Raw genomic sequence first — 14,577 nt, forward strand, 5'->3', positions numbered from 1 at the left:
AGAAATTTATGGTGTCCGACTGAGGCTAAGTCTTATGGTGTGCTAGTCTAGCGGCTAGATTAGCAGTCCACGTCAGCTAGGACTACCTCCTAAGTCTTAGGGGAGTGCTAATCTAGCAGCTAGATTAGCCATTCACGTCAGTCCAGCGATGAATGGTTCAACGCTTTAAATCTCAGCCGTCAGATTAAAAGATATATGGTCGAGCGCTGAACCATTCAGCGAAAAGATGTTTTTTTGCGCTAAATCGTTCAGGGAAACTAGCTAGCTGCTAGTTCACATGCTAGCAACTGGTAGGAGAAAGAATTAGTCTTAACTTTTAGGCCACACCTTTTTTTTTTTGAATTGCAACACTTAACTGCTAATCTAACACCTTCAATCTACCCCATAAAACTTAGCCTAATACCAACTCCTATTTCATGCAGTGAAAAAATATTTACTAAACTTCCAAATTCAAATACTAGTTCTCTACTACAAAATCAAGGGTCAAACAATTGAATAACCAATATACCCTTCTTTAGTTAGCAGCAGCACTAGCAGCCGAACCCCTTTTCATGTCAAGTAAAGTTGATAGCAGAAATATTTATTGACATTACATCTAAATGAATATATGGGAGAGGTAGATATTTCCTGCAACACCCCAAAAAAGGCTGTGGTGGTCGAAATCCGACATATCTACCTCATGATGGACTGTGGTATAATTTTTATATACACGCACCTGCGTATATCAATAAAAAATAACGTGAAGAAAAAACATTCAAGTCAAAATCTTAAACTGCAAGACTTAATTTGATGTTGCCACAGTACCAATAGCTATTCGATGAGAAAATAGGAATGCATCGATCCTTCTTTTGTCCTTGTCCAAAGTTTATAATTTTAACTTCTTGTGCTCTAGTGTCTAGCTAGTTAGAAGTATGCATATGTATGTATATGATTATTGAGCCCCGATGAGAAACTTCAAACGTCTGACATCATTACTACTAGGCGAACGTCCAGGCTCTTTCATTGTTTTTCAATCTTTTTTCTTTTTCAATCTTTTTTCTTTATCTTATTTCCCATGTATGAGCAGTTAGGCTGAAAAGATATGAAGGTGACACTTCAATTTGAGGACCCATTAGGGCCGCGTTATTAGTCTACAAAGTAGATGGAACCCACTCAATCTGCCCCTAATACATAGATCAACACTTGTCCATGCACATACTAAATGATGATGCATATGCGTACTGTAGTTGAACTTAAATTGTCAAGCCATTTGCACACATATACAGTGTATAGTGCTGTCATTGTATGTAGGTACACGAAATAGGATTGCCACGTGTCATACCAAGTAAGGTAAGAAAATCCTAGTCAAAGATCCGTGTCAGTGACCTGTCAAATTAGTCAACATTAGAAGGCGAAATACAAATTCCAAGCACGAAGATAACTCTCCACCCCGAATAAAGTTGAAGGACCATCGAGATACTAAGGCGAAGTCACGAAAGATTACTTGGCGAAGAAGATAAACCGCGAAGTAGAAGCAGTAGGGCGCAAGAAAAAATACAGGTGTCCCGACAAGACCACGTGAAGTCAGGGAAAGGTGGGGAAAAACTTTATGGAATATGCTCCAGACGAAGCATAAAGTAACCTCGGCGAGATGATATGAGCTGTATACCACTAGGATTGCTTAGGCCTATAAATAGAGACCTTTGGACAATGTAAAGGGAGAGATCTTTTGGAGAGGAAAAGGTCTAGCATAGGAGAGAGAGAGAGTTAGCGTTTCCTTGTAATTCATAGGCTGGGAGAAGGGATTAGGGTTTCCTTGTAACCCACGAGTGTAACTTGTATTTCGGTGAAGATTCATAAATAAGTTTAAGTTCTAGTGTTTGTTATGTCTTAGATCTTGTCTATTCTCCATTTGGGTGTGTTACTGGATTTCCAGTAATCACATTTTGGCGTCCAGAAACAGGGGACTTAGATTGGGGGTCAACCCTCATATAAGAGTTAAAAGAAAGACGAGGTTGTGAAAATAGGAGATCGAGATAATTAGGGTTGGAAAAGTTAAGTTGATATTGAAATAAGGATATGTTGATGGCTAGAACATCAGATCGAGCAGCGCATGTGATAGCTGTAAGGAAAAGAAAAAGATTGGAAGATAAGAGGGGAAGGATGGAATGGGTTGGAACATCAGTTGTAGGAGGCAGACGAGAAGAGAACCAGCAGAAGACGAAGGAAGATGGCCTCAGGGAAGGTTCAGTTCACACATCCGATACAGACACCGTTGTCGAGGAGGAGATGACTCGCTAGGAGATGGAAGAGAATATCGGAGAAGAAAACATGACGTTGGACCAGTTGAGGGAGACGCTCCATCGTGAACGAGAACGGGACCGGGACTTGGCAGAACAACAGGTGCAGTTGGAAAGGCATAATTCTAGGTTGAGGAAACAAAACCGGCAACTTAACGAAAATGTGGAGATGAATGCCATAGATTCGGAAGGAAACACTGTATCTTCGGAGGAACATGAACTGCGGCGAAGGAGATATGACGACGAGGAAGATGAAGGAGGATGAAGAAGAAGACGACGAATGAATGAAGACGAAGAAAGAGACTTGATAAGAGCATTGGAGATCTCACAATGGGAAGATCAGAGGCGGAAACATGAGGAGGAACAGAGGCAGGAGGACGAACTGCAACGCCAGGCGAACCTTAACCGAGATGAGGAGGAAAGACGACGACCAGGTGAAGGGAGGCTTAGCGTGATGAGAGGCCGTAACCATGGGGAGGATGAAGGAAACTTGAACCAAGAATTCCTGAACGAGTTGAGAGATATGAGGGCTTTAATTAATAACTCACGAAGAGGTGGAAGAGTACAGTTAGCGGAAGCAATAGAGGAAGAAGATAAATCGCCATTCACCTATGAGATCATGCATGCGGACATCCCGGAGAAATGCGTATTACTAACACTTGCAAGCATATTCAGTGGATCAGAAAGTGCAGTGCAACACTTGAAGCAATATACCCTTTCACTGATGCAATGGGGACGAAATGACGCAGTACTTTGTCGATATTTCCCCGCGAGCTTAACAGGGGAGGCATTAGCCTGGTTTGATGGACTACCGGAAAAGTCAATATCATCATTCAAAGACTTGCATAGGATATTCTTGACGACGTACATAAGCAACAACTTGTTGAGACCAGGGATAGAGACACTGTTTAACTTGAGGAGAAGGCCAACAGAAAGCTTGCGGAGGTTGGTCACGAGATGGAGAACAGTGTGCAGCGAGTTAGCCGGGAGAGTTGATGAACGAAACTTCATCTTAGCCTTCGTGTATGCTTTGATCCCAACGGACCTGCTGTACACACAGGTATTCATTATTTGAAACTCGATAACGATGAATGAGCTGAGGGAGTACCAGGAGGAATACATAGCATTGGAGGAAAAGCAGAGGCAGGTCAGCGAAATGACATTGGCCCCAGCGAAATAAGGGAATTCTAGGATATTACCAAGGGAGGTGCACACAGTAGAGGATAAACTCGGACGAGGAAAGGGAGAGCCAGCAGGTCCTGTCCCAACGAAGCTTGTGGCCGTCTCGAATGGAGATCAAGAGTGGATTTATCAACAAAGGTATGAGGAGTCAAAACGAAGAAACCATGAGCCACGAAGCTACAATACGAGATACCAACCTAGTAATAATCAAGGACCCATATACGGGGAAAGGAGGACCAATGGACCAATCTTTGAAGATGTGAAACTCCCATGACTTAACACAACTGTGGAAAAAGTGTAGGAGGCAATAGTGATGACGGAGGATATCCCAACCCCACCAAATTTCGAAAAAGAGCGCCCACCAGGGTCTCGAAGTCATGAATTTTGTAAGTATCATCGCTTCCATGGACACCAAACAGGTGATTGAAGGAACGTTCGGCGAATTATACTTCGCTTGATAGACCAAGGGAAACTCGCCCATTTTCTAGAGGGTTATGTGCCATCCCCACCACCTCGTGAGAATCAGCCAATATACCGGATCGAGATATACCGAGGAAAGCAAAAATTAAACTGTAATCCGATAATTCACGCGACAAGAAGTCTCCAAGACTTTCATGACAATGTGCTTAAAAGAGTACACAAGAGGGATTTCGAGGGAAACGAAATATTCAGCGTCATGACGAAAGAGCCGCTAGAGGAATGGCAGAAGAGGGAGATAACCTTCTCGGAGAAGGATGCACCTGATGGGGAAATTTCGCACACAAATCCTCTGGTCGTGACCTTGGGATTCGATAAATATACCAGATGGGAGGAAGAGCAAGCTGAGGAAAGGAGAATTTGGGCAATAGACAGAATCTTAGTCGATACTGGGAGTTCAGTCGATATCCTCTTTTAACATACCTTTAGGACCATGGGATACAAGGACTCGGATCTTGTACCTTCTACATATAACATATATGGGTTCAATGGAGTAGCGTCTAAGCCGAAGGGGGAACTGACCGTGCAGATTCTCGTTGGCGAACTAGAGACGAAGGTCACACTCTGTGTCGTAGATGTCGATTCTCCCTACAATGCTCTCATAGGGCGGCCTTGGATACATGGAATAAAGGGAGTTGCGTCGACATATCACCAGGCGATCCGGTTACCAATGCCAAGCGGAATCGACGACATAAGAGGAGATCTGAGAGACGCAAAAGAATGTATAACAAAAGACGTGCATAACTACGAGGAGAAGTTAAGAAAGAAGATGGAACAAAAGGAAAAAAGTCAGCGAAGAAAGAAGAGCCGAATAGCTGATGGCATTTACGATAGAGTCTAGCAAAGAACTGAGTGGAATGCAGGAGGATGAGGAGGAAACCAATGAAGCAAAAATTTGTGTCGAGGAAGATAATAACGCAATTCCAGAGGAAGGAGGCCAGGTCAATCAAAAACAAGGCGGAAAGGCCAATAAGGGTAAGGTTGCTGAAGAAAATGAAATCACAAAGAATAAAAAGGAAACTCCCACGACAAATGAGAAGCAAATTCCACGAGAAGGAGGGAAGATGAACCGGTCAAGAGGCAAAAGGGCATAGGGTCAAGAGGCCGAGGAAAGCGTTCAAATACAAAATTCACATAATAAATCGAAAGAAAGTCGTGAAGACGATGAGATGGCCCGGTTAAAGGAAGAACTTTATCAAGAGAGGCGAAGGAAAGAGGATCTGCCCAGGGAACGAATAAGGTTAGAAAGGGAAAATGAGAAGTTGATCATCAAAAATAATCATTTGAAAAGGAAGCAGGCATATAGTAATATGCAGGAGGAGAGATATGCTATGGGAGAAGCACGAACTAAAGAAAGACATTACACACGAAAATGAGAAGGCCTAGGGAGAGGTGAGCAAACGGAGCGAGAAGACTTGAAGAAGGCCATAGAAAGCAACATAAGAGAATTCAGGGAAAGGGAGTATCGAATGCAACAATCAATAACAGTTACTCGAGGAAGAAACAATATCCCCAAGGAAAGGAGAGAAAGTGATTTGCAAATGGTAAACAGATGCATAATGAATGAACCGTGCAAGCCAGAAATAGCAGCGCTTTTCTCGTTAAGGCAAAAGGAGCATGAGAGCTTGCGAAGTCTCGTTGCAAGATGGGAAGCAGTATGCAAAGAATTGAAGGGAAGAATCTCGAAAGAGGAGTTGGTGCGATCATTCATCTATGCTTTATCAACCGGGAATCCGTTATTTTTCGCACTATTCAAGATAAGAAATGCAGTACGAATGAAGGAATTGAAAAAAATACCAAGCCGAGCACATTCGTATGGAAGAAGAATATGAAAGATACAATGAGATAAGATAAATGTATTCGGTTTATTTTGATTATAAAAATGAAACGATCGATGTACCCAATTTTCAAGAGCATAGCAATAAAAATTTGATGAAATATTGATGAAATAAATATTCGCCGAGTAACCAAAGACAGTAAGACCTCAAGATTAGGAGGCAAATAATGAATATGAAATAAAAAGTTTCTAGGGAAACTTAAAACCTTCGCCTAGGATGGCTGGGAACCCACGACATGCACCCTAGTTCGCATGAAAATGCAAGAGGCAAAGACCTAACGCATGTCGTGGACCACTCTCAGACAGAAAGCTAGGGGAAATGATAAGACCTATCCGCTGAGGGTCCCTTTTATGATGTCCTTCGGTAAGGGGTGCATAAATATGACCAAGGCGCCGACCTATTCGGTTGAGCTGCGGGTGCCTGGGACGTCTGGAGCGTTACCGGCCATGTCCGTCTGGAAAGTCTTGGCTACGATGCACTTGATCCCAAAGAAACCCCACTTAGGGTGTGACTTCGTAACTCTGAGCCTTATCGGCGAAGAGGATAAGAAGTCACGAAAACAACTGAATGTTGTAATAACCGGATGGGAGGAGACCAACATGCATGTTAGGGTTAACCTCCTTGAAGGGGCATTCAGGGGGAATATAAAGGGATGGCACCCTCCAGATTACGGAGATGTGTGACCAAGAAAAGACGGCAATGTCATGGGGCTACTATTCATGGGAATAGATAGGCCTGTCATATTATCGCAGAAAGAAAACTTATCAAAAATGTTAAGACAAGGTTGATGGATTGCTATTCGCAAAAATAACAAGCGCCTGAGACTTCGCCGAAGTAATACCCTTAAAAACAGGGTGAGGCGCAATAAGACCTTAATTAGGAGGCGCAATAAGACCTCATAAGCAAGAAATAGACACAACTACTAAAACAGCAAAGTTATAAAGAGAATTCTCAGAACAATCTCGTCTCGATTGGATGATGCCAAAAAGAACAAGAGGCAAGTATATACTTTTATATTTTTTTTGTTCTTTTGGCATTATCCGCACAAAACTACAAAGCGATTAAGATACAATCTAAGGCTACAAGACAAGGCAAGAAGGAACCCGAAGCAAAAAACTAAGACCGGGCGCATACTTTAGCAACCAGTGCTCCTCACTCTTTTAAATTAGCATTCTCAGCCTCGCCGAAAAGTAAAAGGCAGCAGGGATAAGTGAAGAAAGAAAGACGGAACTGAGGGTGATTTGAAAGGTGAAGGCAGAAACGAAGATGAAAACTCGCAAAAGAATAAAAGGCAAGTATATACTTAAAGGATTCACTATTCTTTTGAGAGTTTCCATGGTCAGTATATACTTGAGGCAAATGGCGGAAATCAAATAAACACACGCTTGATAAAACATAATCATAATATCATGAAATGTGATGATTCCCAAAATAAAGCGTTTGCCCCCCAAGCTTGGGAGCGCCCATAAAAAATTATTTGTTATAAAACACTAATATGAGACGAGAGAAGACAAAACTAAAACTGCTACTGAGGAATGACACTATCGATGATGGTTGACTCAGGGACCTCGCGGCCTGCCTCGGTAATTCTAAGTAGAATCTCCCTTGGACCCCTCGTTGTCCTTCGCGGTGTCAACTTTTGGTTCCTCGTCGTCATCAAGAGACAATTCCTCGTTGGTAGGATCAACATCTTCATCCTGAGGCTTCTCGTCATCAGAAAAAATCTCCAAAGGAAAAGAAGGAGGAGGAATGTCATGCTCAGCACAATAGTCATTGAAGAGTTGAACCAAATAGCTCTGAGTATTCTTGCGGGCCGTCTTGGCTACCTTCTTGGAAGAATCGATGTTGTCGTCCATATTATCATTTAGACTTTCAATCTCCTCATTAAGACGAGAAACGTCACCATAAGCTTCATTTCTCTCCCTGGTGATACGAAGGACCTGGCTCTTATGACGCTCATATGATTCTGCGAAAATAAGAGAAACTACATTAGAAACAAGGAAGTAAGCCGGGTCAAACAAAGATAATAATACACCTAAAAACTACCTTCCGCCTGAAGGATAGTAGTATTTAAAGTACTCTGAACATCAGAGTATAGATGATCGAGCTTGGCGACTTTGAGGTTGGAATCTTAAAGTTGAACACATAACTCATGATACATTCTATCCCAACCTTCATCATGAGGGGATTTCAAAGTTCTCTTGTCAGACTGAATGGCGAGAGCGCCTTTTCCACGGAGACTTGCAGGCTTGATTGGAGGAGAGGATTTCGCAGGTTTTGGACGAGAGGAAGTGGCTAATTTAGCTTGCAAGAGTTCCACCTTTTTCTTCAAATAATCAATCTCCTCGTTTAGACCATCCACAATGTTCCGAGACCTACGAAGAGTAGCTGCGAGCTCGGTTTTGCTTTTGATCACTCGATTGTAATCTTTCTCTAGTTTTTTATAGTTGGCTATAGACGAATAATGGAGGATCCGCGAGGTGGTAATAGAATGAGAGACCCTTTGAAGCTCTGACTTAAGGCGCATGTTGTCATTGTGGAGATGGAGGTTCAGTTCCTCGTTACGGGAGCATTCAACTGACAGATGGTCCACTTGCAAGCAAAGGGTCTCGGCCTTTTCATTAAGGATGGAGTTCTCAGAAACATAAATATAATTTTGAGTTGTAAGGTTCACCATCTCAGCGCGAATATCTTCCAGCAAGGAGGAAGCATTGTCGGCGCTCATTTAACGTTGCATGCATCGAGCTTGACTAACCATAAAATAAGAAAATAATGGAAGCAAAGGCAAGAACAATAGAGGTACGTCCAAGAAAAAAGAACTTACTCAAAAGCTTCTCTATCTTTTGGCCTTGCTTGCGAGAATGATCTTTTTCTCTCTGAAGGTCCTCCGATAAAGCTTTGATTTTAGCTTCATCCTTCCTAGCCATCTCGCGAACAAGCTGAATTTCCACGAGGGTGGCCATGTGACGGTAGACTTCATGCGAAGTAAACTTGAACTCAGAAAATAGATCTCGGAGACGAAAAGGAAAAATGGCAGAAAAGGCACAAAGAAATCACTTGCTTCTTCAAGGCAGAGTGCTGCTGAAGAGACAGATTCATTAAATCACTCAAAAGCATAGACGAGTCTTGATAGAGGAAGTCGTCAGAAACAAAGGCGGACAAAGACTCCAAAGCACGAGATCTCATCGCCGGATCTTCTTGAGCCTTGTGGTAGATACCTCAAAGGAATTGCATGTCAGGATCGAAGACAGGGTTTGACATTACAGGCCGGACAAGTTGCTTTCCCTTCTATCCAGAGGGAGGTACCTCCGAAGAACTTTTAGGATGTTCAACTCCTGGATGAACAGGGGAATCAGCGACCTTGGAACGGGTAACAAAATCAGCTTCTTTCGGAGGAGCAGTAGCACTAACTGAAGGGGACTGTTGCTTAGTGCGAACGGGACGACCAAGGAGAGCGAAGGGTTGTATTGCAGCTAAGGCATCCACATCCAGGGTCTTCCGCGACCTCTTGGATGCACCAGACGGAGGAGCACTCGTCTGCGAAGTCAAAATTTAAAAACCAAAAAGGCTAAAATTTACAAATAAAAGGCGATAAGGATGGTACTTGAGAAGAAGGAGGAGGAGTAGGATGAGAAAGTTTCTTGTGACCCTTGGGTACCCTAGAAGTGAGTAGTTCGCCCTGCGAAGAGGCATGACGTCAGGATAGACAATTATCACAAAATCGCTAACAACAGACGAAAATGATACCTGTTCAGAGGGAGTCTTCTTAGAAACCACTTTCTTATCCTGTCGCGCCTTGACAAGTCCAGCAGCAGGCATCGCATACTAAAACAAATTGAGAAACATGAGAACAATTGATAGTTCCAAATGATACAAATCACAGTAGGAAAAATCATACCTCGCTAGGAACAGTCCAACGAAGTCTCCAGGGATCACATCCCGCGAGGTAACAGTGTCTGGGAAGGGGACCATTGCGAGGAAAGCTCTTTTCGTTGTAACCCCAAACGAAGGGACCGCCAACTACTAAAGGAAACCTCGCCCAGTCATCAACAGAGATACGAAGTTGGGAATCCACATCTTGTAGAAGCTCCTTAATGGGGGGAGAAACCACCTTCCTAACAAGCTCAAGACCCCACTCTTGATGCTCCCTGGTGCTTGTAAACACAGCTGAATAATTGTCCATGAAAGAGTCTACGTTGAAATCCAAAGATTCAAATTCGTTCGCTGAAGAAGGGATTTGCAAGATACCATCGCGAGAATGGACTTTGAACTCGTTGGCGATCCGAATCGCATTACCAGTAAGCTGGAGAACCCCGCACTGCAGCCTACCGAGAATCTCCAAGAAAATGGGGTTTGAAGGATCATACAAAGGGAAAGATAATCCCGCTCTCAACTGAACTAGAGATATTATCACCTTATCGGCAGACCAAGTGTCTGAACCAAGCCACCGGTAGTTCAGTTCCATCTCTTGGGTAGCAAGAACGGCGGGATCTGGGGAAGAATCAACAGCTGGAGTTAAGGTTAAACCTAACTCCTGGAACTCGGCTTAAAATTCCTCGAGAGTTTTAAGTGAAGCAGATGCAGAAACACCTTTAGGAGACATAGTGATGAAGAAAGTAGAGGATTTCGGGAAAATAAAGTAAAAGTAAGAGCAGAGATCAAACAAGAAAAGAGCAGAGATTGGAAGAGGAAGAAAAGAAACTCAAGTAAGGGTGGAGAAGTGTATTTATAGCAAGAAGAAGGGACCGGTAAAACCGGAAAGCGGCATGATCGAAGTAAAGGTGACCGATGACGGATGGTTACCCAGGGAACGTGGCCACGTGGAATTATGGGTATGGAGAACGTGACGGTTAAGGAAACTGAAACGGTTCTTATTCCATCCTCGCAGCAACTTGGACAGAATAAGAAAAGGAAAAATGTAAGTAGACGAAATAGGATTGCCACGTGTCATACCAAGTAAGGTAAGGAAATCCTAGTCAAAGATCTGTGTCAGTGACATGTCAAATCAGTCAACATCAGATGGCGAAATACAAATCCCAAGCACGAAGATAACTCTCCACCCCGAATAAAGTAGAAGGACCATCGAGATACTAAGGCGAATTCACGAAAAGATTACTTGGCGAAGAAGATAAACCGCGAAATAAGAGTAGTAGGGCGCAAGAAAAAGAACAGGTGTCCCGACAAGACCACGTGAAGTCAGCGAAAGGTGGGGAAAAACTTTATGGAATATGCTCCAGGCGAAGCATAAAGTAACCTCGGCGAGATGATATGAGTTGTATACTACTAAGGTTGCTTAGGCCTATAAATAGAGACCTTTGGACAATGTAAAGGGAGAGATCTTTTGGAGAAGAAAAGGTCTAGCATAGGAGAGAGAGAGAGTTAGGGTTTCCTTGTAATTCATAGGCTGAGAGAAGGGATTAGGGTTTCCTTGTAACCCACGAGTGTAACTTGTATTTCGCTGAAAATTAATAAATAAGTTTAAGTTCTATTGTTTGTTATGTCTTAAATCTTGCATATTTTCCATTTGGGTGTGTTACTAGATTTCGAGTAATCACAGTGTGTGCTGCAGGGAGCTTGAATGCTAGGAAATAGGCATTGTGATTCCCTATTACTTGATGTCTTTGGATATGCAAGACTTCTTACCGACAGCAGCAGAAGCGCCATGCCAGGAACGACGATGCAGACCGATCCCTAGGCACACATACTAGCTAGTTGGGTTTTCGCTTCACTTGAGGCAGTAAGCCATGGTTTTCAAGGAAACACTTTAGCGTGTATATGCTGTGTCGGAGCATACAACAAAATTGAGGATGCGTCCATATATAACTGACATTTAAATGGTGTTTTTCACCCACTCCGTAAACACATATTGTAAAGCTTTAATCTCCTTGCTAAACTCCAACTTCAAAATCCCAAGAGTAGATTATTGAATTAACCTATTTACACCTAACCTGCCAGGCTGCCACGATGATTATTAATAGGGTATGTACGTAAGCTCTTGCATGGCATGCTACAGGTGCATTTTGATTGGCCCATCGAAAAAACAAAAATAGGTGCATTCTGATTCGTGTTTCTTGAACAATTGCGCATCGACACATATTTTGCAATTTCGTAGACATTCAACATTTTTCTTATGTCATGGTGCCATCCATCCTTATTGAGGAAGATAGGATCTTACCTAGATTTATGTGTGGCCCCAATGAATGAGGAGGTATCGTCTATTTACGGAAGAAGCAGCAGCCTGGATGTCAAACTTTGGTCGGGATATGATATTTGACAGCGACAGTGTGATACGATCACTTGTCACCACATGGTAAAATTATATATACCTTCCGAACAGATCCAACTAATTAACACCAAAATTTATTCAGAGTTTGATATCAAATTTGCCTCCCACAATTGTTGAATGAGGATTAGAACTTAAGAAATTATTGCAAGGATATAAAGGTGGACACCTTTTCAAAAGAATATATGTACTGATTAGACAATTTTTCTTTTATTGGATTGGATACAAAAGATCGAGATTTTAGAAGATAAAAAAAGGAGCAGACTCTCTGTAGATTTATCGAAGAGTACACAACCATGTATGTCTTTCACCGTTTTCCCCAAAAATGGGAACATGTCTACAAATACTCGTACATATACATTATGAGAAATATTATACTGCAATAGTGCAATTCTCATGTTGACCAATGGAGGCAAACCACAAATAATCTAATCGAAATAAATAACCAATTAGACAAATAAGACCAATTTAATGTATTTAACTAGACACGTCAGTGCTTCTCATCAAACAGTTGAATTTGATGAAATAAACAAGAAAATGATGGTTGAAGACTATATATATATATGTAAGTTATAATTTGGTGGGATAAGTAGGAAGCAGTTGATAACCAAAGCAAACTACAACAACAAAGACTTGGAGTCTGAAACAAAGAAACATGAGAATTAGGCCATCATCATCATCTTCTTACCAACAAGATGATGATAACAACAATAACAATGGCTTCAGCATCAAGAAAGGACCATGGACTCCTGAAGAAGATGAGAAACTTATTCAGTACATTCACAAACATGGTCATGGAAGTTGGAGAGCTCTCCCTAAACTAGCAGGTACAGTTTATATCTCATCCTCTCTTTCTAGTGTAGTGGTTAGAACTTAGATATTAATTTTTCCTTCACTTATTTCTATTCGTTTGTACCACCAAAGTAAGTAAAGTGTGATTTGATGTAAACCAGGTCTACATAGGTGTGGAAAGAGTTGTAGATTGAGATGGACGAATTATTTGAGACCCGATATCAAAAGAGGCAAATTCTCAAAAGAAGAAGAACAAACTATTCTTCATCTCCATTCTTTCCTTGGTAACAAGTATGTATTCTCAAACAAGCTTCTTTTTTTTCTTCTATTTGATAACTGTCGTGTCCATCTAGTCCATGGGACATGCTGGAGGTAGTGAGGAGTTTCAAAACAAGTCTGATCAATCAATTTGTTTTGTCTAGGTGGTCTGCCATTGCGACACATCTTCCTGGTCGAACCGATAACGAAATCAAGAACTTCTGGAATACCCATCTTAAGAAGAAGCTAATTCAGATGGGTTTTGATCCTATGACTCATCGTCCACGAACCGATCTTTTTTCAAGTTTACCTCAACTTCTAGCTTTGGCCAACTTGAGTGATATTCTGATGAAAACGAATACAATTCAACAACAGCCATGGGATAATCAAGAACAAGTTGTCATGAAATTACAAACTGAACTAGCCACTGCTAGTCAGTTGGCTAAGCTTCAGTATTTACAAAACTTTCTTCTAGGACCATCCAACAACAGTAACTCATTGCTAAACCCCAATTCACGCAATTCTACTTCTACAGATGTTGAAGCGCTCAGTAACCTACTAAACTCATTTAAAGAAAACCCATTACCATCTCAAATTCCGAACAATTCTGCATTTCCTAGTACAACCATACACAAGTTTTCTCATTTGCCTGATCTAGTACAAGAGCAAAAACCGAATTGCAGTTTTCAGGCATCATTTAGTAGTATTGATGATGGCCAAGGGTCAGATTTTAGTATGTTTAATCAAGGAGATCAAAGTGTTCCTACTACTACTACACCAACATCTCCATGGATTAATATTGCTGAGACCTCATCAACCTATGTCAGCAACCACGGCGATTCATCGAGCTCTATTAGTACTATGGATAATGGAGTGAATGTTACAAAACTTGATTCTTTTTGGCCGGATTTCTTTGCTGATGAAGACCCTTTTCTCCAATAAATATAATGTGTCTGAAACATGATTCGTTTCTGTATCTTGTATTTTTAAGAAGTGAGAGATGTGATTTGTCTTTGTAATACAACAATTTTTACTAGTATGTAATTGGTTTTTTTGTGTGGATAGATATGTATTCTAGGTTGATATATAAACGTATACATATTCTGTAATATATTTTGTAACATCTTTCATTACAAAGTTCACGTGTATTATTTTTTATAAATACGATCAACTGGCCATCTCTATTTATATTCACGCTGCATTGACATGGTTAAATTGACACTCTCAAATATTTTTGACGTTGGTTAGATGTCAAATTTTACTTCAATATTTGTAAGCCCTAGGCTAGGAGCCTAGGACCTCTTTCTTTTGTCCCAATTGATGTCATTCATGGGCACCATTGTATGCGTCATGTCGTTTGGTGCTAAAATTCTAACTTGCAATTGGCATAGGTTCCAATTTCCACTGGGAATGCGCTAATGTCTCCATCATCAAGAAAGACTTGTAATATCAAGATTCAAGACTGAGA

General features: G+C 41.5%; 1 protein-coding gene across 1 annotated transcript; it reads left to right on the top strand.

Annotated features, from left to right (window-relative positions):
- Nucleotides 1–12,661: 12,661 nt before the first annotated feature.
- On the top strand, nt 12,662–14,271 carry LOC113335841 (transcription factor MYB53-like). Its single transcript, XM_026581867.1, has 3 exons — nt 12,662–12,886; nt 13,013–13,142; nt 13,274–14,271. The coding sequence occupies exons 1-3, from the start codon at nt 12,715–12,717 to the stop codon at nt 14,049–14,051; spliced, it is 1,080 nt and encodes a 359-aa protein (XP_026437652.1). The 5' UTR covers nt 12,662–12,714; the 3' UTR covers nt 14,052–14,271.
- Nucleotides 14,272–14,577: the final 306 nt, after the last annotated feature.

Source organism: Papaver somniferum, unplaced genomic scaffold, assembly GCF_003573695.1.
Source record: "Papaver somniferum cultivar HN1 unplaced genomic scaffold, ASM357369v1 unplaced-scaffold_150, whole genome shotgun sequence".
Taxonomy (NCBI): domain Eukaryota; kingdom Viridiplantae; phylum Streptophyta; class Magnoliopsida; order Ranunculales; family Papaveraceae; genus Papaver; species Papaver somniferum.

Coding starts and splice junctions, on each gene's coding strand:
- LOC113335841 (XM_026581867.1), top strand. CDS start 12,715: ATGAGAATTAGGCCATCATCATCATCTTCTTACCAACAAGATGATGAT. Junction 12,887..13,012: donor AGCTCTCCCTAAACTAGCAG/GTACAGTTTATA, acceptor GATGTAAACCAG/GTCTACATAGGTGTGGAAAG. Junction 13,143..13,273: donor CATTCTTTCCTTGGTAACAA/GTATGTATTCTC, acceptor TGTTTTGTCTAG/GTGGTCTGCCATTGCGACAC.